Source organism: Manis pentadactyla, chromosome 6 (genome assembly GCF_030020395.1).
Source record: "Manis pentadactyla isolate mManPen7 chromosome 6, mManPen7.hap1, whole genome shotgun sequence".
NCBI lineage: Eukaryota > Metazoa > Chordata > Mammalia > Pholidota > Manidae > Manis > Manis pentadactyla.
In genome coordinates, this window is record NC_080024.1 from 64851902 (window position 1) to 64877854 (window position 25953).

Consider the following 25953-nt stretch of genomic DNA (forward strand, 5'->3'; position numbering starts at 1 on the left):
AATTTGTTGATATCACCACTGTTTCTCATCAGGAAAAATATGTAAGTATTGGGAACCTATAAACTCATAGTGGTGGGCACAACTTTTCCAAAATTCTAATTTTTGATTGAAAATATAAAATTCATTTTTGACAATAAATGTCGTTTTCTCAGGATTGCTTTGGCTATTTGGGGTCTTTTGTGGTTCCATATAAACTTTAGTATTATTTGCTCTAGTTCATTGAAAAATGCCATTGATATTTTGAGAGGGATTGCATTGAATCTGTAAATTGCTTTGGGCAGGATGGCCATTTTGACAATATTAATTCTTTGTATCCATGAGCATGGGGTAGATTTCCATTTATCTGTATCTTTTTCAAATTCTCTAATCAATGTCTTACAGTTTTCAGAGTACAGGTCTTTCACCTCCTTGGTTAGGTTTATTCCTAGGTATTTATTCTTTTTGATGCAATTGTAAATGGAGTCATCTTCCTGACTTCTCTTTCTGCTAGTTTGTTGTTAGTGTACAGGAATGCAACAGATTTTTGTATATTGATTTTGTATCCTGTGACTTTGCTGAATCCAGTTATTCATTCCAATAGTTTTTTGGTGGAGTCTTTAGGGTCTTCCATATATAGCACCATGTCACCTGCAAATTGACAGTTTTACTTCTTCCTTACCAATTTGGATGCCTTTTATTTATTTAATATGGAATGCTTCATGAATTTGCGTCCTTGTGCAGGGGCCATGCTAATCTTCTGTTATCATTGCAATTTAATATATGTGCTGCTGAAGAGAGTACATTTATTTCTTGTCTGATTGTTCTGGCTAGGACTTCCTGTACTATGTTGAAAAAAAGTGGTGAGAGTGGACATCCTTGCTCCTGATCTTAGAAGAAGGGCTTTTAGCTTTTTGCCATTGAGTATGATGCTAGCTGTGGGTTTGATGTATATGGCCTTTATTATGTTCACATACGTTCTCTCTATTCCTGTTCTTTTGAGCGTTTTTATCATGAATTGATGTTCAATTTTGTCAAATGCTTTTTCAGCATCTATTGAGATGATTATATGGTTTTTATCCTTCCTTTTGTTAATGTGGTGTATGATTTTGATTGGGTTACTAATATTGTACCATCCTTGCATACCTGGAATAAATCCCACTTGGTTGTGATGAATGATCTTTATGATGTATTTTTTATTTCAGTTTGTTAATATTTTGTTGAGGATTTTTACATCTATGTTCACTAGGGTTATTGATCTGTAATTTTCCTTTTCTGTGTTGTTTTTGGTTTTGATATTGGAGTGATCCTGTCCTCGTAGAATGAGTTTGAAAGTATTCTCTCCTCTTCTACTTTTTGGAAAACTTTAAGGAGGGTGGGTATTAGGTCTTCACTAAATTTATGGTAAATTCAGCGGTGCAGCCATCTGGACCTGGACTTTTGTTTGTTAGGAGTTTTTTGAGTATCAGTTCAATTTCATTACTAGTAATTGGTCTGTTCAGCTTTACTGTTTCTTCCTGGATCACTCCTGGAAGTTTATATGTTTCTAGGAATTTTTCCATTTCTTCTAAGTTGTCCAATTCATTGGCATACAGTTTTTCATAAAACTCTTACAAATTTTTGAATTTTTGCAATGGCAGTTGTAACTTCTTTGTCTTTCTCATTTTGTTTATGTCCTCTTTCTTATTTTCTTCACGAGACTAGCTAGGGGTTTGTCTCTTTTGTTAATTTTCTTTTGTTAATTTTGTTAATTTTGCTTTTGGTTTTATTGATTTTTTTTTAAGGTATATTGCTATACATTCTTATGAAGGTTTCACATGAAAAACATTGTGGTTGCTACATTCACCCATATTATCAAGTCCCCCCCATAACCTATTGAAGTCACTGTCCATCAGTGTAGTAAGATGCCACAGAGTCACTACTTGTCTTCTCTGTGCTACACTGTCTTCCCCGTGATCCCCCTACACCGTGTGTACTAATCATAATACCCCTCAATCCCCTTCTCCCTCCCTCCCCACCTGCCTTCCCCCACCCCTCCCTTTGGTAACCACTAGGCCCTTCTTGGAGTCTGTGAATCTACTGTTGTTTTGTTCCTTCAATTTTGCTTCATTGTTACACTCCACAAATGAGGGAAATCATTTGGCACTTTTCTTTTTCCACCTGGCTTATTTCACTGAGCATAATACCCTCTACCTCCATCCATGTTGGTGCAAATGGTAGGATTTGTTTGCTTCCTATGGCTGAATAGTATTTCATCGTGTATATGTACCACTTTTTCTTTATCCATTCATTTACTGATGGACACTTAAGGTTGCTTCCATACTTTCACTATTGTAAATAGTGCTGCAATAAACATAGGGGTGCATATGTCTTTTTGAATCTGAGAACTTGTTTTCTTTGGGTAAATTCCTGTGAGTGGCATTCCCAGGTCAAATGGTATTTCTATTTTTAGTTTTTTGAGGAACCTCTGTAATGCTTTCCACAATGGTTGAACAAATTTACATTCCTACCAGCAGTATAAGGAGGGTTCCCCTTTCTCCACATCCTTGTCAGCATTTGTTGATCCTAGATTTTTCAATGTTGGCCATCCTAACTGGTGTGAGGTGATATCTCTTTGTGTTTTTAATTTGCGTTTCCCTGATAATTAGTGATGTGGAGCATCTTTTCATGTGCCTGTTGGCCATCTGAATTTCTTCTTTGGAGAATTGTCTGTTCATATCCTCCACCCATTTTTTTAATCGGATTATTTGTGTTTTGGATGTTGAGGCATGTGAGTTCTTTATATATTTTTGATGTTAACCCCTTGTTGGATGTGTTGTTTACAAGTATATTCTCCCATACTGTAGGTGCCTTTTTGTTCTACTGGTGGTGTCCTTTGCTGTACAGAAGCTTTTCAGCTTGATATAGTCCCTCTTGTTCATTTTTGCTTTTGTTTCCCTTGCCCGGGGAAATATGTTCATGAAGAAGTTGCGCATGTTTATGTCCAAAAGATTTTTGCTTATGTTTTCTTCTAAGAGTTTTATGCTCTCATGACTTACATTCAGGTCTTTGATCCATTTTGAATTTACTTTTGTGTATGGGGTTAGACAGTAATCCAGTTTCATTCTCTTGCATGTAGCTGTCCAGTTTTGCCAGCACCAACTGTTGAAGAGGCTGTCATTTCCCCATTGTATATCCATGCACCTTTATTGTATATTAATTGACCATATATGTATGGGATTATATCTGGGCTTTTCTAGTCTGCCCCACTGGTCTACGGGTCTGTTCTTGTGCCAGTACCAAATTGTCTTGATTACTGTGGCTTTGTAGTAGAGCTTGAAGTCAGGGAGCATAATCCCCCCTGCTTTATTCTTCCTTCTCAGGATTACTTTGGCTCTTTGTGGCCTTTTGTGATTCCATATGAATTTTAGAACTATTTGCTCTAGTTTGTTGAAGAATGCTGTTGGTATTTTGATAGGGATTGCATTGAATCTGTAGATTGCTTTAGGCAGGATGGCCATTTTGACAATATTAATTCTTCCTAGCCAGGAGCATGGGATGAGTTTCTATTTGTTAGTGTCCTCTTTAATTTCTCTTAAGAATGTCTTGTAGTTTTTGGGGTATAGGTCTTTCACTTCCTTGGTTACATTTATTTCTAGGTATTTTATTCTTTTTGATGCAATTGTGAATGGAATTGTTTTCCTGGTTTCTCTTTCTATTAGTTCATTGTTAGTATATATGGAAGCCTCAGATTTCTGTGTATTAATTTTGTATCCAGCAGCTTTGCTGTATTCCGATATCAGTTCTAGTAGTTTTGGAGTGGAGTTTTTAGGGTTTTTTGTGTACAATATCATGTCATCTGCAAATAGTGACAGTTTGACTTCTTCTTTACCAATCTGGATTCCTTGTATTTTTTTGTTTTGTCTAATTGCCGTGGCTAGGACCTCCAGTACTATGTTGAATAACAGTGGGGAGAGTGGGCATCCCCGTCTTGTTCCCGATCTTAGAGGAAATGCTTTCAGCGTCTCGCTGTTCAGTATGATGTTGGCTGTGGGTTTTTCATATATGGCCTTTATTATGTTGAGGTACTTGCCCTCTATCCCCATTTTGCTGAGAGTTTGTATCATGAATGGGTGTTGAATTTTGTCGAATGCTTTTTCAGCATCTATGGAGATGATCATGTGGTTTTTGTCCTTCTTTTTGTTGATGTGGTGGATGATGTTGATGGTTTTTCGAATGTTGTACCATCCTTGCATCTCTGAGATGAATCCCACTTAATCATGGTGTATGATCCTTTTTATGTATTTTTGAATTTGTTTTGCTAGTATTTTGTTGAGTATTTTTGCATCTGTGTTCATCAGCGATATTGGTCTTTAATTTTCTTTTTTGGTATGGTCTTTGCCTGGTTTTGGTATTAGGGTGATGCTGGCTTCATAGAATGAGTCTGGAAGTATTTCCTCTTCTTCTGTTTTTTGGAAAACTTTAAGGAGAATGGGTAGTATGTCTTCTCTGTATGTCTGATAAAACTCCGTGGTAAATCCATCTGGTCTGGGAGTTTTGCTCTTGACCATGTGATTTTTGCCCCTCTTTTTCTTGATGTGGTGTATGATATTGATGGATTTTCAAAAGTGTACCATTTTTGCATTCCTGGAATAAATCCTACTTCATCATGATGGATGATTTTTTTATGTATTTTTGAATTCAATTTGCTAATATTTTGTGGAGTATTTTTGCATCTATGTTCTTCAGGGATATTAGTCTGTAATTTTTTGTGTGTGGTGTCTTTGCCTGGTTTTCTTATTAGAGTGATGTAAAATGAGTTTGGAAGTATTCCCTCCTCTTCTACTTTTTGGGAAACTTTAAGGAAGATGGGTATTAGGTCTTCACTAACTGTTTGATAAAATTCAGCAGTGAAGTCATCTGGACCAGGAGTTTTGTTCTTAGATAGTTTTTTGATTACCAGTTCAATTTCGTTGCTGGTAATTGGTCTGTTCAGAGTTTCTGTTTCTTCCTGGGTCAGCCTTGGAAGGTAGTATTTTTCTAGAAAGTTGTCCATTTCTTCTCGGTTATCCAGTTTGTTATCATATAATTTTTCATAGTATTGTCTAATAATTCTTTGTATTTCTGTGGATTCTGTAGTGATTTTTCCTTTTGAATTTTTTTTCCAATTTTAGAAAATTCTCTATTTTATGTCTGCTCTCTTATTTATGTGTCTCCTTCTACTAACTTTGAGCTTTGTTTTTTCTTTTTCTAGTTCCTGTAGTTGTGAGCTTAGATTATTTTTTGTGGATTGTTTTCATTTCTTGAGGTTGGCCTGTATTGTTAAGTACTCCCCTCAGTTTGTAAGTGAGAAGAAGTTTTCACCTTGCCATTCTACTCTACCTACTTCTCCTCTGTTGCTTTTTTGAAATATCAAATTTGGAAACATTTTAGTTGTCATTTCTTCAGTTTTTGTCTTTCTCTCCTCTATTTCTAAGACTTCAGCTTATTTGCTTCTCAGACCAATTTGTATTATCCCCCTCAGTTACCAAGACTAGTACTTTTTTATTCCCTCTTATTCAGTGTGGAAAATTTCTAGACCTTTATGTCTTTAAATTCACTGACTCTTTCTGCAGTGCCCATCAGCTGTTAAGACTTCCCAGTGAATTTTTTTTTGTTTCTGATATTATGTGTGGATTAGTTGTAGAATTTCCTTTTAATAGTTTACATTTCTTTGCTGTTACCCGTCTATTCATGCATTTGGTCCATCTTTTTCCTTAAATCTTTGAACATATTTGTAAAAGCTATTTTAAAGTCCTTATGTACTAATTCCAACACTGGATTAGTTGGAATTAGTCTATATTTATTGACTACTTTTTCTCTTGATTAGGGTTCACATTTTCCTGCATCTTCATATAGTAATAGTTTTGACTGTGTGATGGACATTATGGATGGTATCTTATATAGAATCTGGATTACATTGTCTTCTCTTCAAACTGTTGAGTTTTTCCTGGCAAGTGGTTCAATTAACTGCCAAGTCTTCTTGGTCAGATTTAAATTTAAGTGTTGTTAAGACTAGACTATTTTGATATTATCCTGAACCTAGTGTGGTTATTTCTTCTATGGCATGGCATTTCTGGGCAATTGAATTCCTGAAGTATTCAGAAATTTCTGTCCACTCTTAGTCAGAACTCCAGTATCTCTAAGCATTGCCCTGCCCATGACTAGTCAGTTCTCTTTTCTCCACCATCACCCCCAACAATCCCCTTGCTGCACTAGGTAGGCCCTGTGGAATCTGTCCTGTGGGTGAGCAGCCAACACTAGGTAAAAACCCTAGGGAACTCTATTTCAGATATCAGATGCCCTCCCCTCATTCCAACCACCTTCTTCAGAATTCTGCTCAAAGTGCAGCAACTCTAAACCCTGATCTCTGACTTCTCAACTCACAAAACTGCTACTCAATAAGACGACCGGTTGGCCTCCACCTCTATACCAGTCTAGAATGTATCCCACACACAGAAAGCCAGGGTCAATGGGGGGACTGACTTTTTGTGTTTGTCTTTTCTTAAGGATCAAGTCCTACACTATCTGAAGTATAGTCTAGTGCCTGAGAATTGCTGCACATACTTTATGCAGTTTTGTCATTATTTATGGCAGGATGGTAAGCACATTACAAGGTACTTTGTCAAGGTCAAAATCCCAAATTCTATACAGCAGTTTTAAGTCATAATTATGAAGATTGTATAGCCATATAGAGAAGTCTGTGTGTTTATACACAAATACAGAAAGAGAACTTGAAAATGAAGAAATATTAATATTTTAGAATATTAAAATGAAAGGTAATACTTTTTTCTCTTTAAAATTTTTTATGTAATAAAATTTTAACTATGTAATAAATGTCACTGTTATGGAATTAGGGATTATTGAAGTAGTTTTAATATGAAACTAATAAACTCCCTTTCTTCCTTTTACCTAAGAATTAATGTTTTATTTTTAATTCACTAGTCATATAGTAAACTTGTTAAATTTGTCCCTAAATTTTATTCCATAATGAGACTTACTCACATACATATTAAGTAACTAAGGAAAAAATTATATCCATATAGGTTACACTGGGTACTTTGATTTATAGCTGATTGTTAAAATTATAATAGGAAGTGATTTTCTATAGGTAGGATCTTCAGAAATATCAGTACCCAAGCTAAATAATTGATGCATGGGTTTGTGTGAGTTAGCTTTTCCAAACCAAATGAAGTACACAGTTATTTAGATTGTTAGTGCCATCAGCTTAAGGGTAAAGCAAGGAATCATCATTTAATTGCATTTTACACATAGAAAGAATAGGTCATTCACACACGGACATATGAATACATATGAACTGAGGTCATATGACTTAGGACTATCACAAAATTATAAGACTAAATCTACGAGTCATGTTGTAAAAATGTTACTCAAAAAGCCTTTTCTTTTTCATATTCTTTTTCCAAAATTCAAGTATTCAGGAAAAATATTCACTTATTTTGTATTTTCTGCTCAATTCTCTTTTTTAAGGGAACATACCTTCTTTTTTTACAAGAATTTCTGGGTTTTCCCTCAAGAAGGGTGAAGTTTTAATGATCATTGTTATATGTCTTAAACATACAGTATAGTTTTTTTGTGAATATAGCTTTTAAAAATTTTTCTCTAGTAGAGGCCGCTTTACAATATTAAGGAAATTTTAAGACAATTATCTCTTAATTCCACTACTCTAACATAATTTTTTTCATCCAGTGTGTATATAATTTTATATAGTTGTGATTATAATACATATATAATTTGGGGATCTCTAGTTTTAACCTTATGTTATTTCATAAACACTTTTCTGTGTTTTTACATAGCCTTCATATTTATTGTTTTTAATGCCTGCATAATATTCCTTGAGTTTACCATAATTTTTTATTAACCTATCTCTGAGAGTGTTTGCAATTTTTTTGGTATTCAATCATCATACAGTACACCTCTGTAGAGAACCTCTCTGTCCTTTGCATTTGCATTACTTTCATTACAATAAATTCTTAGAAGTACAATTCATAGGTCAAACAGTGTGAACCACTTTTTTCCTTTGGTGGTGGTAGTTGTTGAATACCTGGTTATTTTCAGTTTGTTATTTGTCTCTATGCTTAAATTCTATTATAATTGTTTTTATTACTTATAAACCTGAATGGTTCTTATTGCTATCTGTTCAGTTTTGTTATACATGAATCAGACTCTTCTAATATAAAGAAATACCATAAAGCAGCAGGTCTACAGGAAGAACCCATAAATACAGTAAGAACATTTTATAGGTTTCTGTGGGGATTCTGTAACTGTACTGTGGAAAATTTGTTCTTCAGGGTATAATATTCTCTTCATGTGGCAGTTAAGAAAATGAACCAACATAAAGAACAATGTAAGGAAGTTAGAGAAATTTAAGAAATAACTAAATCTATTAAACACTCAGGAAAAAGCAAGTTAAACCAACAGTTTAAAGCAAATGCTTAAAGCTAAAGAACCACATTTACTCTCATTGTCTCAGGGCTTGATTTTCTTCCAGGGAAATAGATTGTTCTATTTTCTTTCTTGTATGTTGAAGAAATTCACAGATGAGAAAATTGTCACAGCCTTAGTAATACTATTTTTTCAGTAAATAACTTGTTGCCTTTAATGTCATGATTGTCATGTAATATTCTCTATATGTTTATATACAGATTATAAAGTATAGTTGCAAACTCCAAGTTATATATATGATTGCTCACATATATTAAGTCAAAACAAAAATCTGTTCTAATCTCATTTACTAAAGCAAATGACAAAGCTGCTTACTCATTATTTGGGCTGTAAATGATTGGGTGTTATTTGAAAAAATGATGGTTAAGTTTTCAGCTGTGAAATTCTTATTTTTACATTATCATTTACTTTTCCTGAGAACTTCAGTAAACCAGTGTTGATTCTTCTTAAAAGAAAGCAGTTTCTCACCTTTCAGGGGTATATTTATAGTTAGGTCACTAAAATATACCCTCTCATATCTCATTGCATAAACATGACTTAAAGTAGTACTAAGGTTATGATAATTTCTGCCAAAGCAACTCCTTATTCTGTCATTGTTACCCCCATTTTCCTTGATACTCAAGGAAAGATACTTTAAGACCTTGAAATCATTCCTGACTCTCGTTCCTTTTCCCCACCCAACATCTAGTTAATCTCCAGGTCATAACTACTCTTTTTTTCAGTAACTCCCTCCACTCTCTGTTTTCCACTGCCACCTGTAGCTCCAGGGAGAAGGGTGTTCCCTGCCTGGGGCAAGTCTGCTATGAACCCAATAAAACTGAAGTAAGTCAAGGGAAAGGGCAGGTTAGCAGAAAAGGTTTTTATTACTTACAGTCGCTAGCCAGGCTCCCAAACATCCATCACCTCCAGCTACGGCTTGATTCCCTTTTCTCCCCTCTGGGTCCTTGGTGACTGACACATGCAAGGCCAACTACATATGAGGAACAGAGGGGAGGAGAGAATGGCCATTTTCTCTCCACCCCTTGCCCCAGATCCACCAGAAGCTCTGAAACATCCATTGGTATGTAAATGGACTAAGGCTAGGTGGGAGATTTTGGAAATTCTGCCATTTACCCCACAGCCCTTCCCTCCAGAATTCTCACCTCACAAGCTGTGCACCCCCAATTCTGCATTGGCCCCTGTGCAAGAAAGCTGCAGTACTGCAACCAGACTGATAACATACAATAACAACAGAAATTGTGATACAGATAGCAATAAAATCATGACAGTCCTCAAGCCTGAAGATCCAACTGGGTTCAATGTCCTACTCAGATTAAGTCCGTATCTTGCCCATTTCATGGGAAGTCATGGCATACCAATATCCTTCTGATATGGGCAGGGACCCAATATAGTCTATCTGCCACCTGACCAGGAGTATCAGCTCCATTAGTATTGTCCCATGTTGCTGCAGGACTCAGTGTAAGTCCCTCTTAGAGCACACAAGGCACTCCTTCTGGGCTCTGCAGCTTTCTTCAAAGGTTAACGGCAAGCCCCACCGACAGGCTACAGCCCACATTGTCTTTTGTCCTTCAATCAACAAACGCTGATGTAACCATTGGGCCATATCAGAGGCAGGCTTTCCTTCTAGCCAGCATACCTGGGCTAATATGTCAGCTTCATCATTCACTAGGGATGCTAAGAAACTGTCTTTCTTAGTCTGACCAGAGGCCCATAAGTCTTGCCACAATTCTTGCCCCCAAAGGGGCTGGTAACCAAAGGCATGGTACACAGCAGCCAGTTGCTTTTCTGTTTTTGGCGGTTTTTCCAATGCTGCCAAGTTCTGAGCTACAAGTCTGGTGGGGATGTGGAGGTATCCCTGTGGAAGGACAGTGAATGTCCACTGCCGGCCTTCCCATGTGAAAGCAGACTGTTCCTGACTTTCCTGTGCTATGTCAACAGAGAAGAAAGCATTAGCAGGGTCTACTGTAATAATATGTCCCTAGTTCATGACTGAGGGATGCTAAGGTGGAGACAGCAGCATGGAGAGGGTGTGTGACTTGCATGGTACCATGTTGGTAGCCACAGCGTCAAGTCCTGATAGACGGCCCAGCTGTCCATGCAGACAGCTACTGGGGAGGGCTCCTGCAACTCTTCCCATTGACTGCTCTTCCCCTCCCCATCTTCCATCCATATTGTCACAGTCTTAGGATGAAAAGCCATAGCCCTCCACTTGAGGGACTGTCCATGACTGGAGCTGTCTGTTCACCAAGCGTCTTCAGGTACAGGGCTCTTCCCTCCCAATAAGGGCTCCCTGTTACTAATGGCTCCAAAGCAAGCTCTTCATGCTTTCCAGTTGTGTATGTCACTAACCCCAGTAAGCATTGGAGTTCTCCACTTAAGGGGTACTGGGGAGAGTGCTATGTTGCCATAAATATGCACCCCATTGGCCAGTGTAAGCATCTCTGCCACACCACTCCATGGCCTTTGGGTCCAGTCTCGCACCCACCCCGTGATGGGATAGGTAGTTATTACCTTGGTCAGAGCTGTTCTGGTGATAAGCTCTGTAGCCAGCAAGGCATGGTATACAGCAGCCAGTTGCTTTTCTGTTAAGGTGTACTGGACCTCTACTCCTTTCCATAGTTGTGACCAGAATCCAGTAGGTTGGCAGGTCTGTTCAAGCCACTGCCAGAGGCCCCATCCATACCCATCTTTTACATGAACATTCAGCTCACAGGGCCTTGATGAGTCCCTTAAACTCAAGGCCTGCATGGCCTTGACTGCTTGCTTAGCAGCAGTAAAGGCAGATACACATTTCGTCCCAGTCCCACCTGATGCCCTTTCATACCAACTGGTATAAGGGTCCCAGAATTTGTGCCAAGTGCAGGATAAACACTCTCCAGTAGCCCAAAAGATCTAAAAGTTCTTGCAATACTGCCACTGTGGTAGGGTTAGGGAAAGCCTGGACTTTATCTGTGACACCTTCTGGGATAATTTTAATCTTACCCAATCAGACAACCTCCAAGAACTTTACTGACAAACCAGGTCCCTGAACTTTGGTGCTCCTCACAGCCCATCCTCTCTCCTGTAGATGTTGTAGCAGCCTAGGTGCTACACCTTCTAGATAGGCAAGAGAAACAGATGTGAGCATGATATCATCAATATAATGATACAGCCACACCACTGGTGGTTTTTCCAGTGCTGCCAAGTTCTGGGCTACAAGTCCATGACAGATGGTGGGGATGTAGAGGTATCCCTGTGGAAGGACAGTGAATGTCCACTGCTGGCCTTCCCATGTGAAGGCAGATTGTTCCTGACTTTCCTGTGCTATGTCAACAGAGAAGAAAGCATTAACAGGGTCCACTGTAATGATATGACCCTAGTTCATGACTGAGGGCTGCTAAGGAGGGGACAGCAGCATGGAGAGGGTGTGTGACTTTACTCAATTCTCTGTATTCCTCAGTCATACACCAGGAGCCATCTGGCTTTTTCACTGACCATGCCAGGGAATTAAAAGGACTATGAGTGTGCTTTATGATGCCTACCTTCTCCAGCTCCTGTAAAGTTTCTCCAACTTCTTTTTGCTCCCCAGGCAATTTATATTGCTTAGTTTTTGTCATGCTACGAGGTACAGACAGAGCTACAGGTGGGTGCTGAGCATGTTCCCTCAGAACTGTCTTTACCACATGTACCCTCAGTCTGAACTCACCTGCAGTGGTCTGTAACCACAGGCCTTGCAGGATATCCACCCCCAAAATATATTCAGGAGTGGGAGATATGTACACAGTATACTCCTTTGGGTGTAAATGCCCTATCCCCAATGGAATTTGGGCTTTCTTCACTGTAATTGCCTTACCCCCATAGCCATCTATCACAGCAGGGGTCCCAGGAAAACACTCAGGGTTGCCAGAAATCAGAGAACTCTCAGCTGCTGTGTCCACCAGCACCATAATACGTACATTCACAGGGGACCAATGAATTGCTAATGCTACATGTGGTCTCCAATCCCCACCACGTCCCCCAAGGTGGGGGCCTTGATCCTCCCCTCAGTGAAACCATGATGCCTAATCATCCTCCTATGGGAGCAGGGACCCAGGTTGGGTCTGGGTACACTGTTCCAGGAAGTCCTATAGGCACACAGGCCGGGCAGGGGGCTTTGCCTCCAGCTTTTGTATCTTGGACCTCAGCGGCTGGAACCTCTCCTCCAGCTTTAATTGATGCCACAGCTCTCGCAAGATTCTACTGGGCTGTCCATCAAGTTTTTCTTTCACTGTCCCCACCTTTATCAAATCAACCCACATCTGGGTCCTTGAGACCTTTTCAGGGTCCTTTGAACTACTTTTTTCAGTTGCAGACTGTATTTCCTTCCATGCTCTTATTATTTCAACCTCCTCCAGATCTGCTAAAGTATGAGTAATCTCACTTATCGGTTGCCCTATGTGAGAGGCAAGAATAGTCACTAGGGACCCAAAGAGGGGTTGGGGAGCTGTATGAAACAACAGATTTCTCATCCCCATGATGAACAACTCACTTGGGCCCTAGGGGTCTGTACTGTAGATATGGTAGACTAATGGTCGAGAGATGGACTTGGAAGTGAGACAGACGTGGGTTTGAATTCTGGTGCTGTCTCTTACTGGCTATATGACCTTAAGTTAAATTTCTGTTCTTTTTATGTAAATGAGCATAGTTACAACCCTCTCATATGGTTTTTGAAAGTATTAAATAAGACATATATGTATGTAATGTGCTTATTACAAAATGCCTAGCATATAATAAATAATGGTAGTAATTATTACAATAATTGTGATTATGTTAGTACTCAATTAATGTTCATCAGTCACCATTGTGATGCATCTCAAGAACTTGGTATTTTACCCCTCTTTCATCACTGCAGTAGCTACAAATATATGATAATAGTGTTAGGGATTTTTCTTACAGTTATAAATAGGATCCATGGAACTTGGATTTTGGGGTATGTGATTTCTTTATTGTTTAGAAAAATACTTTATTTCAGCTAATTACATCTTACTGCAAAAAAAGTAATGAAAACTCTATAAAGGTTTTTTTGTGTGTAAATCACTTTTTTTGTATCAAGGTGTTGCTTCAATTCCAAGAAAGTCATTTTGGTGGCAGAAAAAATATATCTCCTATAGGGAAAGTAAATCAAAATACTCATAGGAAAAATGCCAGATATTCTTATATACTATATCAAGTAGTTTATCATTTAAATGTAAATTAATCCATTTACAGAAGTTAAGGCAGCTAATAAGAAAAATCTAACTTAAAAAACTGAGGGTAAGTACAAATGTTGTAAAATACTTTTGACGGCAAAGTATTAGAATACAAGTATTCATAACTTAACAAAGGGCAGATAAACTTAACCTTAAGATAAAACACAATAATCATGCACCAGGGTGCTCCTGGGGTATTACTGCAGCAGTCATTTCCAAGATGGCTGGGCCTTGCAACACAGCCACATTTAAATGGCAGAACCATAGGAGTTCCAGGGTTGTTACCAGCACTACCAGATGGAACGTCTGCTTCAAAATATATTCATTTGACATGGAATTAGTGTGTACCATTGTGTCTTTGACTAACCTAGAATGAAAGATATATTTCCCTTATCACCCTTTTTCTGCCCTCTTCAATTTTACAATCAGGTTTTACAATCTTCTCATTTTTTGATAGGGATCACATGCAGTGGTCAAAAGAAGCAGCAGCAACAGCCAGGAAAAAAGTAGAGGAAAATTCAGCTGAGCGAGTCCTCCTGGAAGAGCAAGGTGGGCAGCCACATGTTGCGGTTCCTGGAGCCTGGCTTTTCTTCTCACCTCCCACTAGTTCCGTTTACAACTTAGTCTCTTTTCTTCCTAATTGTGGGATTACTGTGGAGAGTTCTTAGCTTTTACATGTGCCAGTCCACTTGTTCCATTTGGGAGGCTTTCCCATTATTCCAGAGTAGTGGGACAAAAGTTAATGAAATTAATTATGTATTTACCCTATACTTGCTCTTTTGGTACTCATTGCTTTTTCTGGGCAATGTACAAGGGTGGCATTTTGAACAAGATATGAAAATATAATGTTTAAATTTTCCTCTTGCTGTATGTCTTTCAGTTTGCTGTTGTGCATTTATTCCACTTGCTAGGAATATTCTACGAATTCAAAAACTTTGAGCCAAGAAAGTAAAGTCATGTCCCAGAGAAGATTTAAAAAATGGAAAGTAATGAATATGTCCATCAAAAAGGGAAATGGTTATATAAATGGTGATATGACCATCCACTGGAATATCATGCAGTGTAAAAAGAAAACAGAAACTCCTTATGTACCAAATATGGTACAGTCTTCACTATATATAGGTGATAGATAGGAGGTTGTAGAACAGTGTGTATAACAAAAATGTGAAAAAAGAAAATTCTCTTTTAACAGCATAGAATGCCCCTGGATGGATAAACAAGAATTTTTAATATTTGTGACTTTAAAGGGAGGGGAGCTGGTGGCTAGAGAGCAGAAGATGGGAGGGATACTTCTTACTAGATACTCCCTTGTACCTTTTAGATATCAAACTATGTGAATGCATTGCCTATTGAATCAGTAACAAAATTTAACTGAAAAAAAAATGTAAAGTCATATCAAAATGTTTTTGGTTTTTTAGGATAAACATAAAGTTACAATAAGAATTTAAGGTACTTTTCTTGGAAACCTTTGATATTTAGAGTTTAGTCAAGGCCTTGTCAACCTTCAAAAATGGCTTCTAAAAAAATTGACCTATGATACTATCACAAAAACAGAAAATAAGTGTTGGCGAGGATGTGAAGAAATGAAACCTTGTTGATGGAACTATAAGATGGTGCAGCCTGTATGGAAAACATGAAAGTTTCTCAAAAAATTAAGAATGGGACTACCATAAGATCTTTAGGATATATATTATTGAACACATTAGGTTATATAGCATGTGACAGGGCTTCCTTCCATTTTAAGGCTGAATAATATTCCACTGTATGTATATAGCATGTTTTATTTGTCCATTTATCTTCTGATGGACGTATGGTTTGCTTCTACTTTTTTGTCTATTGTGAATAATGTTGCTGTGAATGTGGGCATGCCAATATCTCTTCAAGATCCTGCTTTCTATTATTTTGTCGTAAAAAGGCAAATACTTACCTGAAGTATCTAAAATAATCAAGTTCATAGAAACAGAAAGTAGAATAGTGGTTAGAAGGGACTGGAGGGAGGAAGAAACAGAGTTGTTTAATGGGTATAGAGTTTCAGATTTGCAAGATTCTGTTTCACAACAATGTGAATATACTTACTGGACTGTCCACTTAAAAATGGCTAAGATGCGAATTTTATATTACATGTTTTTTTACCACAGTTTTTTTAAAAAACACACTTAAAAAAATGGCCTATATCCTCAAAGATTTGGCTGGGAACCCACAGACACTTAGCCCAAACCCTGTGCTCTCTAGATAAGATTTTCTACCTTATTTTTCTTAAAATGGTTTCTCTTTTAAAACAGGTTGGTTCTTTAAAAAAAAAAAGTTTATTGAAGTACCAAATACACACAAAGTTACACATCATAACTGAATTCTCACAAAGCTCAATGAATTTTCCCAACACTCACATCAATAAACAGAATATTACTAGTAACCCAGAAACTTCCTCATGCTCTGACCTTTCATAGAGCAGCCACTGTTCTGGCTTCTGATCCCGCAGATTAGTTTTGCCCGAACAGCTTGTCACTGGTTGTTCCCATTCCTCACTCACTCCTGTAGCAGTATCAGTGGGCCGACCCATCAGAGAAAGCAGGTGTCGGCACACTGTGGCTGTGGGCCAAACCCAGTTCACTGCCTGTTTTTATAAGTAAAGTTTTATTGGAACACAGACATACTCATTTGTTTACATATTGTCTGTGGCTGGTTTGAGCTATATCTGCAGACTTGAACAGTTGCAGCAGAGACCATATATATCCCACAAAGTCTACTTACTATCTGGCCATTTACAGAAAAGTTTCCAGATCGATCAGCTGTCCTGAAACTCCCCAGGGAAAGATGTTTGCATTCCTCTGTGCAAGCTAAGCATAGTGAAAACCACTAATCTCACTGGTAGTTAACTATTGTTCCAGTGACTTTAGTCTGTAATTAAGGCTAAAGATGCCCTCATTAGTTGCCCTTAACTAGTGAAGGGAGCAGTGTCACCCTGTGTAATCCTCTGGCATCATCGATAACCTGCTTTATCTTCTGGCATTGTTGGCTATTCCTTAGGGCTAGTTCTCCTTCCTTACCCTAAGTGTGAATGTGTCCTGGACAGTTGACAGGAAAGAAGAGCCCCTGGTCCACAGTGGAACCATTCTATTTTTATTAGCTGCAGCCATGTAGTCCCAGAGTGGGACATGGCTAGAGAGTGTCAGAATTGGATTTTATGGTGCATACCAGTGGCATTTCTGCTTACAAATCAGGCAGCATTGCATTCCTTTGCAGGAACTCTGTCACACTGTTCCTGAGGAAGTATAATTTTGCTTCTTTGCCAGCTGCTGCATAGACATATTTTCCACATTACTCAAGCTTCTGCTAGTAGTCACCTGGATCTGATAGAGTCAAGCCTAAACAGAATTAAAACTTATCAGTCATCTTAATTCATTTCCAGAAAGTTAAAAATTACCCACAATATATTTCCTGATAATATGAAAAAAACAAGGATTTTTTTCACACTCTTTCAGATATTTCTGTCTAGAACATAAATTGATGAGCAGTGCTGATAATGTTCCCTTGAAAATGCTCTGTATGTATGTGGCTGCCTGTTTTGGCCTATTTATGTTAACGATGAACTTGAGTGAAGCTAATGAGGTTATTTTGGGGCCTTGGAAACCGCAGTAAAGGAAAATGACTGCTCCCACAGAACCATAGTGTGACTGAAATAGAAAGGTGGTGACTGGCCTCTCTCTATAGAAGCAGGAAAACTAGGCTGGAGAGGACCAAATGATACTGCTTTAAAGCATTTGGTTTGCTTATGAGCATGTCCAGTCTCTGAGCCAAATTTTCTACCTGCTGTGGAGACAGAGAACAAAAGATTCCCTTTTAAAATGACTCAAAGTGATAGAGGTTTCTGCTGGGCCTGTCCTTGCCAACTCCCTGCCCCCACCACCCCATAACAGCACTCAGTGCAGTGGGGTCACACTTCATACATGTCAGGGAACCTGCAAGGAGAGGAGCACACCACGAGGGTGGCCATCCATCATGCCTAAGCAAGGTCACAGAGCAGCCACTGAGGCTGTTGTGAGGGTGACGAAGAAAGAAAACTTTTGTTCTGAGGAAACAGTGTTCTGAGTAAATACCTACCCAGCTTCCCAGTCCAGTCTCTGCCAGGGATCATAGACCTACCAGTCTGCGGAAGCCCTAGGTGGAGACTTCTCATTTGATGTTTAATACCTCTGATGAATATGGGCCAAAGTGAATAGATCTGTTTAAAAGCTCTATTCCCAAACTTTGTGAAAACCCAGAGGAAACTCTGACCCACTTCTACCCCCAGCTTCTCTGTTAACCATCATCTCTTCTTATCTAAGAGAGTCCTAAGTCTTTAAAAGCCAGTTTTCTCCCATCACAAAGTACTTCATTTACAGGATACCGCATGAGCGCTGGTTTATTGATCTCATCTCACTTATGTTAATGCCACTGGAAGGAAATACTGGCTGTTCTCCCGTGCTTCCCAACTCTACAGCACATTTCTTTTGGGGGGGGGTGTCTCGTGTCACTCCCACTTCCCATTTTTCACCTATTGTCTCACCTATTGGTGAGAACTGAAGTCAGGAAACACTCTCACAATTCTGAAAATAAGAACTTGGCCATCACATTATACAGTTTTTGGCTGCAGGATAGTTGACATTTCATTTCTGTGATCAAAATGTGTAGCATCCAGGGTTTCAGCAATATTTCTTTCAATCAGATGCCCTGATTTATAACTTTTAATTCTGTATTTCTTTTTATATTTTCTTTTAAATTTTATTATGCTAATGTTTCTTTTAAAAGCAGCTTAGTTCAAGGAAATAGGAAAGATACATTTGGCAGTTTTTGAGTTAACATGAATATATCTTATCATTTCCTAAAACATCTCCATTGTGTTACATTTCAGTGGGTTATTTAGCAAATGTAATGGGTTTTTAAAACATAGTAACAAAAGCAGCTGCTATTTTTACTTTAAAATATCCTTGTAAATAGCTACTGCCTAGGGTGAGTAATCTGTATCAAGCAAAATAGTAAAAGAATCTCACTATACCTTACCTTATGAATACCTTATCACTTGGAAGTGTCCTATGTGAAAAAATAGAACAGCTTAAAGTTTTGTATGCTGGTAAATGTAAGGGTACTTGTTTATAATTCAGCTTTGGTCATTTAAAATTTCATGCATTGCTCTAAGAAAATAACCCTTCTCATGTCATAACTAAGAGTTTTCTTTTATTAGACAATGAACTTTATCAGTGATATGTGGCAGTTTCCAGCTTTGAGACCTCAGGTATTTTTGTAATTGATGTGCAAAAATAACTTTAAATTGCTTTTCATCACATTGCAACTTAGAATACATTTTCATTATTCATGTTAATGACATCATGTATGTCAGATACATAAATGGTTTAGTTCGACTTCTGAGCTGTGATATTCACTGTGATTCAGGGTAAATTCTGAATATCTAAGCATGGTCAGTGTGTCGCATTCCTTCTTCCCCTCAGCAGTATTGAATTTAATAAATGAACAATTGAGTTGTTTCATTTGGCTGTGGTTGAACAGGTCACTACATCCTTTTTACTGCCATGAGCATAGATTAATTAACTCTGAATTGGCAACCTATGAAAGTGAAAGGAAAAAAATGCTCCTCCAAAAAAAATTGATCCTTAATATACCTGTTTAGAAGGTCGGTTGGACAAGATGAAGACAGGGCAGATTTCTCCATACTATATTCTTCTTTCTTTATTGGCCTGAACTTGAGATGAGTTAATGGCAGGTTGAAACTAAATTTTTCACTCATGGTCAGGAAAAGTAGCTCTTCCAGTTCCCCTGTTAACACAGATACTCTTGCAGTACAGGAAATTAAATCACATGTTGAAGGTGTTTACATTGTCTCATAATCATAATTGTGAGTTTGATTTGAGCTTCCATGGGGTCTCAGAAGCTGTCACACATTACTGAGAACTATGGAGTTGCCAGCATTGATTGGAGATAATGCCAAAAACAATTTAAATAGCAAAAAAAGAGGTCCAACCCATTAGCCTTTACCCCACCCAGCCCATCCTGGATGCTGCTTGTTTTGTTCCTATCCCACAAACTCATCTGTTCTCATAGAGCATTTTATGTTCCCATTGTCCATATAACCTTGCATAGTTTATATTTAAATAATTCAAATGGGATTTAATTAATTCTGTTTCAGATGTGTTTTTATTACATTTTTACACCAATCAGCATTATTTTACAATTTAGTTATGCTGAGGTTTTACTTTCAACGTAATGCTTCATAGTGAAAAGGAAGTACAGAATCAGAAAAACACAAGATTATTTTCAGAGATAGTTTGGAGCAGGTTAATACCGATTTTATGTTAGGAAGGCAATGTAGCTTAATGGCTAAGAGCATGAGCTTTAACATCCAGTAGATTTGATCGAGGTCCTGTCTCTAACTGCGTGACCATGGGGAAACTTTTTTATCCCCTCTGACCTTGAATTTCTTTGTAAGTTGGAATAATAATTTGTCTATCTGAGAGGTATTATTAGCATAAAATGAGAAAAAAATCCAAGTAATGGTTTTGACATAGTGCCTGGCAGTTAAGAAACTATTTGTGTTATTGTTCTTAGAACTTGACCATCATCTTATCATAATCAGATCCTTTTTAAAGATTACATAGGCTAGCATTGAATTTAGATGTTTGATATATTTGGTATCTGAACCAGATTCCAATCACTTCACTGTAGATTCATTTTCTTTATATACTGTACAAATTAAAGTAGTAGTACAAGCTTATATTTATGACTGCAATCTAAGGTTTTATAGTTTATAAGAAGTGATAATGTCAAATGTTCTACATAAACTCATGGGTTTAATAGGCAAGTATAAAGACTTCTTAGAACTTGAACACAGATATAGTCTAAGTCAACCCCTCATCAAATGAGGAAACTGTAGGCAAGTTGAATTCAACTAGGATTCTTTTTCTTCATGTAAGATGTGGATAAAACTTTGCAAAAGAAAGAAGTACCTAGTAATCATTAAATTGTTACCATCATGCCAAAGTTTCATCTGATTGTTATGAATGAATATGAAATAAATTTTAAGGGCACAATCAATATATAGAACATTGTGTGTGAGTGTTTTCTCTTAATATTATTATTCTTTAGATTTTAATTGCTACATAAGGTTATTTTTTTTGACCTGCATGGCTTGGTTGGTCATTCCTATGTTGTTGGGCATTTGACTTACTTTCCACTTTTTCCAGCTATAAATAGCACTGTTATGAATCTTTTCTTTCAGGTTACTCCCCTGCTGTCTTACCTACCCCACCCTTAATTAATTCCTAGGAGAATATTCCCACAAATTAATCAACATACAGTATTACATTGTAATTACTGATAGGCTCAGACTCACTTGACACATAGCTTGATATTGGAAACTTAGATACTAGAGATTTGACTAAATGTAGTTCCTCTTAGGTAGTTGCTTTTTATTTAGCAGAAAAATCTTTTACCAGCATGGAATGAGTTACAAAGAAAGTTTTTAAGGTAAAAAGAAGAAAAGAAGATATGAGAAGACCCTGGAGAAATTTGATAGTTTCTTATTTTCTCTTGAGTCTGCTTTTCAGAATGTTGTTTTGTTTTCTCATATAGTATATCAGGTACACTCCAATTTTTAAAAGTAGTGATAGAAGTATTTTAAAGATAGATACGTAACATTTTTATTTTATTTATTTATTTATTTATTTTTGAGAGGGCATCTCTCATATTTATTGATCAAATGGTTGTTAACAACAATAAAATTCTGTATAGGGGACTCAATGCACAATCATTAATCCACCCCAAGCCTAATTCTCATCAGTCTCCGATCTTCTGAAGCATAACAAACAAGTTCTTACATGGTGAACAAATTCTTACATAGTGAATAAGTTCTTACATGGTGAACAGTACAAGGGCAGTCATCATAGAAACTTTCAGTTTTGATCATGCATTATGAACTATAAACAATCAGGTCAAATATGAATATTCGTTTGATTTTATACTTGATTTATATGTGAATCCCACATTTATCCCTTATTATTATTATTATTATTATTATTATTATGTTTAATAAAATGCTGAAGTGGTAGGTAGATGCAAGATAAAGGTAGAAAACATAGTTTAGTGCTGTAAGAAAGCAAATGTAGATGATCAGGTGTATGCCTATAGACTAAGTATTAATCCAAGCTAGACAAGGGCAACAAAACATCCATGGATGCAGAAGATTTCTCTCAAAACAGGGGGGATGAGGTTCTAAGCCTCACCTCTGTTGATCCCCAATTTCTCACCTGATGGCCCCCCTGCGACTGTGCCTGTCTTAGGTTGTTCCTCCCTTGAGGAATCTTACCCGTCTCTGGCTAACCAGTCATCTTCCGGGGCCATACAGGGAAATGTGAAGTTGGTAAGTGAGAGAGAAGCAATATTGTTTGAAAAGGTTAGCTTTTTACTTCTTTGCAGATTTATGCCCTGTGGCTTTTATGCCCAACATTTGTCTTGAGGTATCTTTACCACTTGGAAGAATTATGATACTCGGTAAATTCGATCTGAGGCATGAATTCTATTTAAGGGTTGTAATTAGGAAGGAAGAAGAAAAGCTATAGAAGTAGCAGACGGAAGAAAACATGGGAAGATTGATTATTTCTTTGACATATCTTCTTGTAGAGTAACTTAAGCATTATAGGTTTTAAACTACTAATTAAGATACGTAACATTTTTAGATTAACCATAAATAGGCTTCCTTCCAGTAGTGCAGATGTGAGCATATTTTGGACTGCAACATCACATAACTCTTTTGTTACAGAGATCTACTTTCATTTCTCAGACCTTAAATACAGATGGGAGTTTCTGACTTTATAGCAGTCCTGCTGCCAGATACAATTTAGCCTTGATGGGAAGGAAGTCTTGTGGCCAGATGGGTGGAGATCCATGGTACAAGGCCATAAAGATAAAAATGGAGAGAAAAGGAAAACTGTTCAGGCTTCAGGACAGGGCCCTGTAACAAAGATAAACTTGACTTTAGGCAACTTCTTGTTCTGAGAGTAGGGGCTTCTTTAAAATTATGAAAAAAATAAGTCCATTACTTTATTTTTAATTTAATTTGTTTTTGGAGTAGATAGTAATTTCACACAAATCAAAATCCAAATGAAAATTCTTCCTCAAACCCTAGTCCCCAGCTACTCAATTCCCCTCTTTAGAAGTAACCAGTATTACTAATTCTGTGATTACCCTTCCAGAAATACTTTGTACATATACAAGTAAATATGTGTATGTACATACACTATGTTTCTATGCATGCACTCACCTGTATTCTTTATCTTCTTTTTTGTCTAACATGGTTGCCTCATATACACCTGGCTTCTTCACCGAGCATTAAGTCTTGGAAATTATTCTGTAATAATAGAAGGTTTTTTTATCCTTTGAAAGCATTTTCAAAATGTCATGTGTCTATACTGGGTGAAAGTAATTCTTAACCTAGGAATTAGGACTGGTACATAATAGTACTCAAGAAATGTTTGTTGAGTGAATGAATGACGGAGTAGGTAGATTAAGTTTTTTAATTAATTAAAGGTACAGATAGAAGGAAGCTTTTCTGGAGGAAGAAAGCCAAGAGTTGCCTGAAGTTCTGAGACTGTTGACTAATCCTGATCCCAGGGCCAAGTGAAGTCTGAGGGATAACATCACAAAATGCACATATCTTTTAAAAGGGCATCAGAAATTTTCTTTAAAGGCTTCATATTAGGAGATGTTAATGAAAAGAGATGCCTCTGGAGGTGGGGGAAGCATGAAGTTATGGGTGGGCCCTAGACTTCAGGAATCAGGTCTGGCTCTGTTGTGACTGGGCCCCAGGATCTGGAACAAGTGGGTTCATCTTTCTGTGCTGCCCTTTCTTCAAATATAAAACGAAGAGAGTTGAAGCAGATTATTTCAATGGACCACTCTGGCTCTAAAATAATGTCATCTATAATTCTACAGTTTTGTCTGATTACCAATTTCACAGACATTTGTCATGTTGAAACTGCATATACAGACATAAAAATAAAATGTCCTTTCTCCAAGATAATAAAGAGCCCTACAGGTTATTGGTAAAAATGTGATTATTAAGTTTCCAAGGTTAGACTATACAAAGTAATTTGCAATGACTATATTCCTCACAAAAATTTATTGGCCAAACTTAAGACAAAAGTAGATTTATGGGAGAAGGACTAAATACCCCACACATTGACACATTTTGAAGGAATTAATACTCTGTACTTTTTATTTTTACAAGGTAAAAAATATCAGATAAATATTATTATTAATATTCAAGTTATTCAATAGTAAATGTAATTGTTGTAAATGATAATGTAAGTAACATAACAGTATTTAATTTTTAAGTGTAGTTATTTAAATAGTAACTAATAGCAAACATTAATACATAGAAAAATCTTTTTTTCTCTTTATTTTAGTTAAATATGAGAGTGAAGCTAGTAAATATTGGGACACATTTTACAAGATTCATAAGAATAAGTTTTTCAAGGATCGTAATTGGCTGTTAAGGGAATTTCCTGAAATTCTTCCAGTTGATCAAAAAACTGAAGAGACGATGAAAGAATTTTCATGGGATCATGTAAAAGCTAATGCTGCAAATTGTTTCTCAAGAATGCACTGCCTTACTATGCCTGAACAAAAAAATCATTGTAGGAAAAGTGCTGGTTCAGCAGATGGTCAAAGCAAAGCAGGATCTGATTTTTCCAACCTAGATGCTAAAGAACACAGAAAAGGACCTGTGAAGACTGAACTGTTTCCTGGTAGCAGTGCCACTTTCAGAATCCTAGAGGTACTGTACTGCAGGGGCAAAGATGGGAGGTGGCATATGATTTTAAAATATATATTCCATATTTATTAATGATGGAGATTTTTTTTAGGGAGAAAATGATCAAATCTAACTAAGTGTTAAGAATACCTTTGTGCATAAAATATATTTAAAGGACTCATATATTTAATCAGGTTTTTTATTTGATTTTAATTTTTTTTTTAATTTCTAACTTGAAGGCAGTTTTAAATGCCAGTAAGTTCAGGCCTTAATTTCTATCTCTTTCTGTTATGGTCCCTTTTTTGGTGAAATAGAAATAAGTGAGATTTATAATTTGCTATAATCTGGTGCAATTGATTTTTTTATTTTTTAAATATTTTCTTTCTATTTAGAGTGGTATGTATTGATTGCAGAAAATTTGCTAAAGAGGAGATAAAAGAAATAAAATAACTAATATCCCACAAAGGATATAACCACTGTTAAACTTCTACTTTTTTCTCCATTTGTTTATACTGTCTTATATAGTTAAGTTATGACTGTATTTTGGGGTTTTGTTTCATTTCTATTTAACATTTTACCAGAAGCAGTTTTCCCTATCTTCAAAAATTCTCTACAGACATTTTCATGGCTGAAAATACTTACTATGTGGAGTATTTCAGTTCTATTTATCTATTTTCATACTATACTACTGGGCATTTAAATTGTTTTCAGGTTTTCTACAACAAACATCTTTGGATATAGACTTTTCCACATTTTCTTTTATGTTTGCTAGTACATAATTTATAAGAAATTTTAATACTCTTAAAATATTTTTGCCAAATCACTTTCTAAGAAGTTCTATTAATACCAATTCACGACAGTGTATGTCTGTTTCATCACATTGTCATTGGTTAGAATACTCTTGTTTTAGTGCTTTTTGTTTAGAAAAAATTATACCTTGTTTTAATTTGCATTTCTGTGATTGTTAAAAAATTCACATAGTTCTTCAAATTTTTAGAAACTATTTATACTTCTTTTGTGTTCCATATATTTCCTTTGCTTATTTATATTTTTAAAATGAACTCGGCCTCTTATATTTATTGCCAGTTTTTTTTCAGTGTGTCAGTCACCTTTTAATTTATTTTGAGTTCTGATGTGTAAAAATTGTGAATGTTTCCATAGTTAAATTTCCCAATATTATTCTTGTGATTTGTTCCATTGCTTTCATGTTTAGAAAACTCTCCTAACCCCAGAGATCTAGTACATTTCCTCTATATTTTTTTAATAAAATTATCTGATATTGGTGAGGAAAACTTAACCTTGTTTTCATGATATTTGTTTATTCTTTTGATTATAGGTTGGCTGTGGTGTTGGAAATAGTGTTTTTCCTATTCTGAACACTTTGCAGTGAGTTTCATAGTTTTCTACAGAATTTTACATATGTATGTGATAATGAGAAAGTCTGGAAAAATGTCATGTATATGCCAATAGTGTTGTTCTCACATA

At 36.7% G+C, this 25953-nt stretch overlaps 1 protein-coding gene and 1 pseudogene across 8 annotated transcripts in view; one reads left to right on the plus strand and one right to left on the minus strand.

Moving 5' to 3' along the window:
* METTL8 (methyltransferase 8, tRNA N3-cytidine) overlaps nucleotides 1–25953 on the plus strand; it is a 137154-nt gene that overhangs the window by 61139 nt on the left and 50062 nt on the right. For 5 of the 8 annotated variants that reach the window (XR_008998267.1, XM_057503915.1, XM_057503916.1 and 2 more), the window contains exons 3-5: nucleotides 14125–14216; nucleotides 24122–24492; nucleotides 25805–25854. Coding sequence is in view for 7 of the 8 variants with exons in the window: in XM_057503915.1 (XP_057359898.1) it covers nucleotides 14125–14216; nucleotides 24122–24492; nucleotides 25805–25854 (513 nt within the window). In the remaining variant the exon portion in view is untranslated. The remainder of the gene's footprint in view (nucleotides 1–14124; nucleotides 14217–24121; nucleotides 24493–25804; nucleotides 25855–25953) is intronic. The other 3 variants (XM_057503917.1, XM_036917803.2, XM_057503919.1) reach the window with 3 other exon arrangements.
* On the minus strand, nucleotides 681–780 carry LOC118928509 (U6 spliceosomal RNA; annotated as a pseudogene).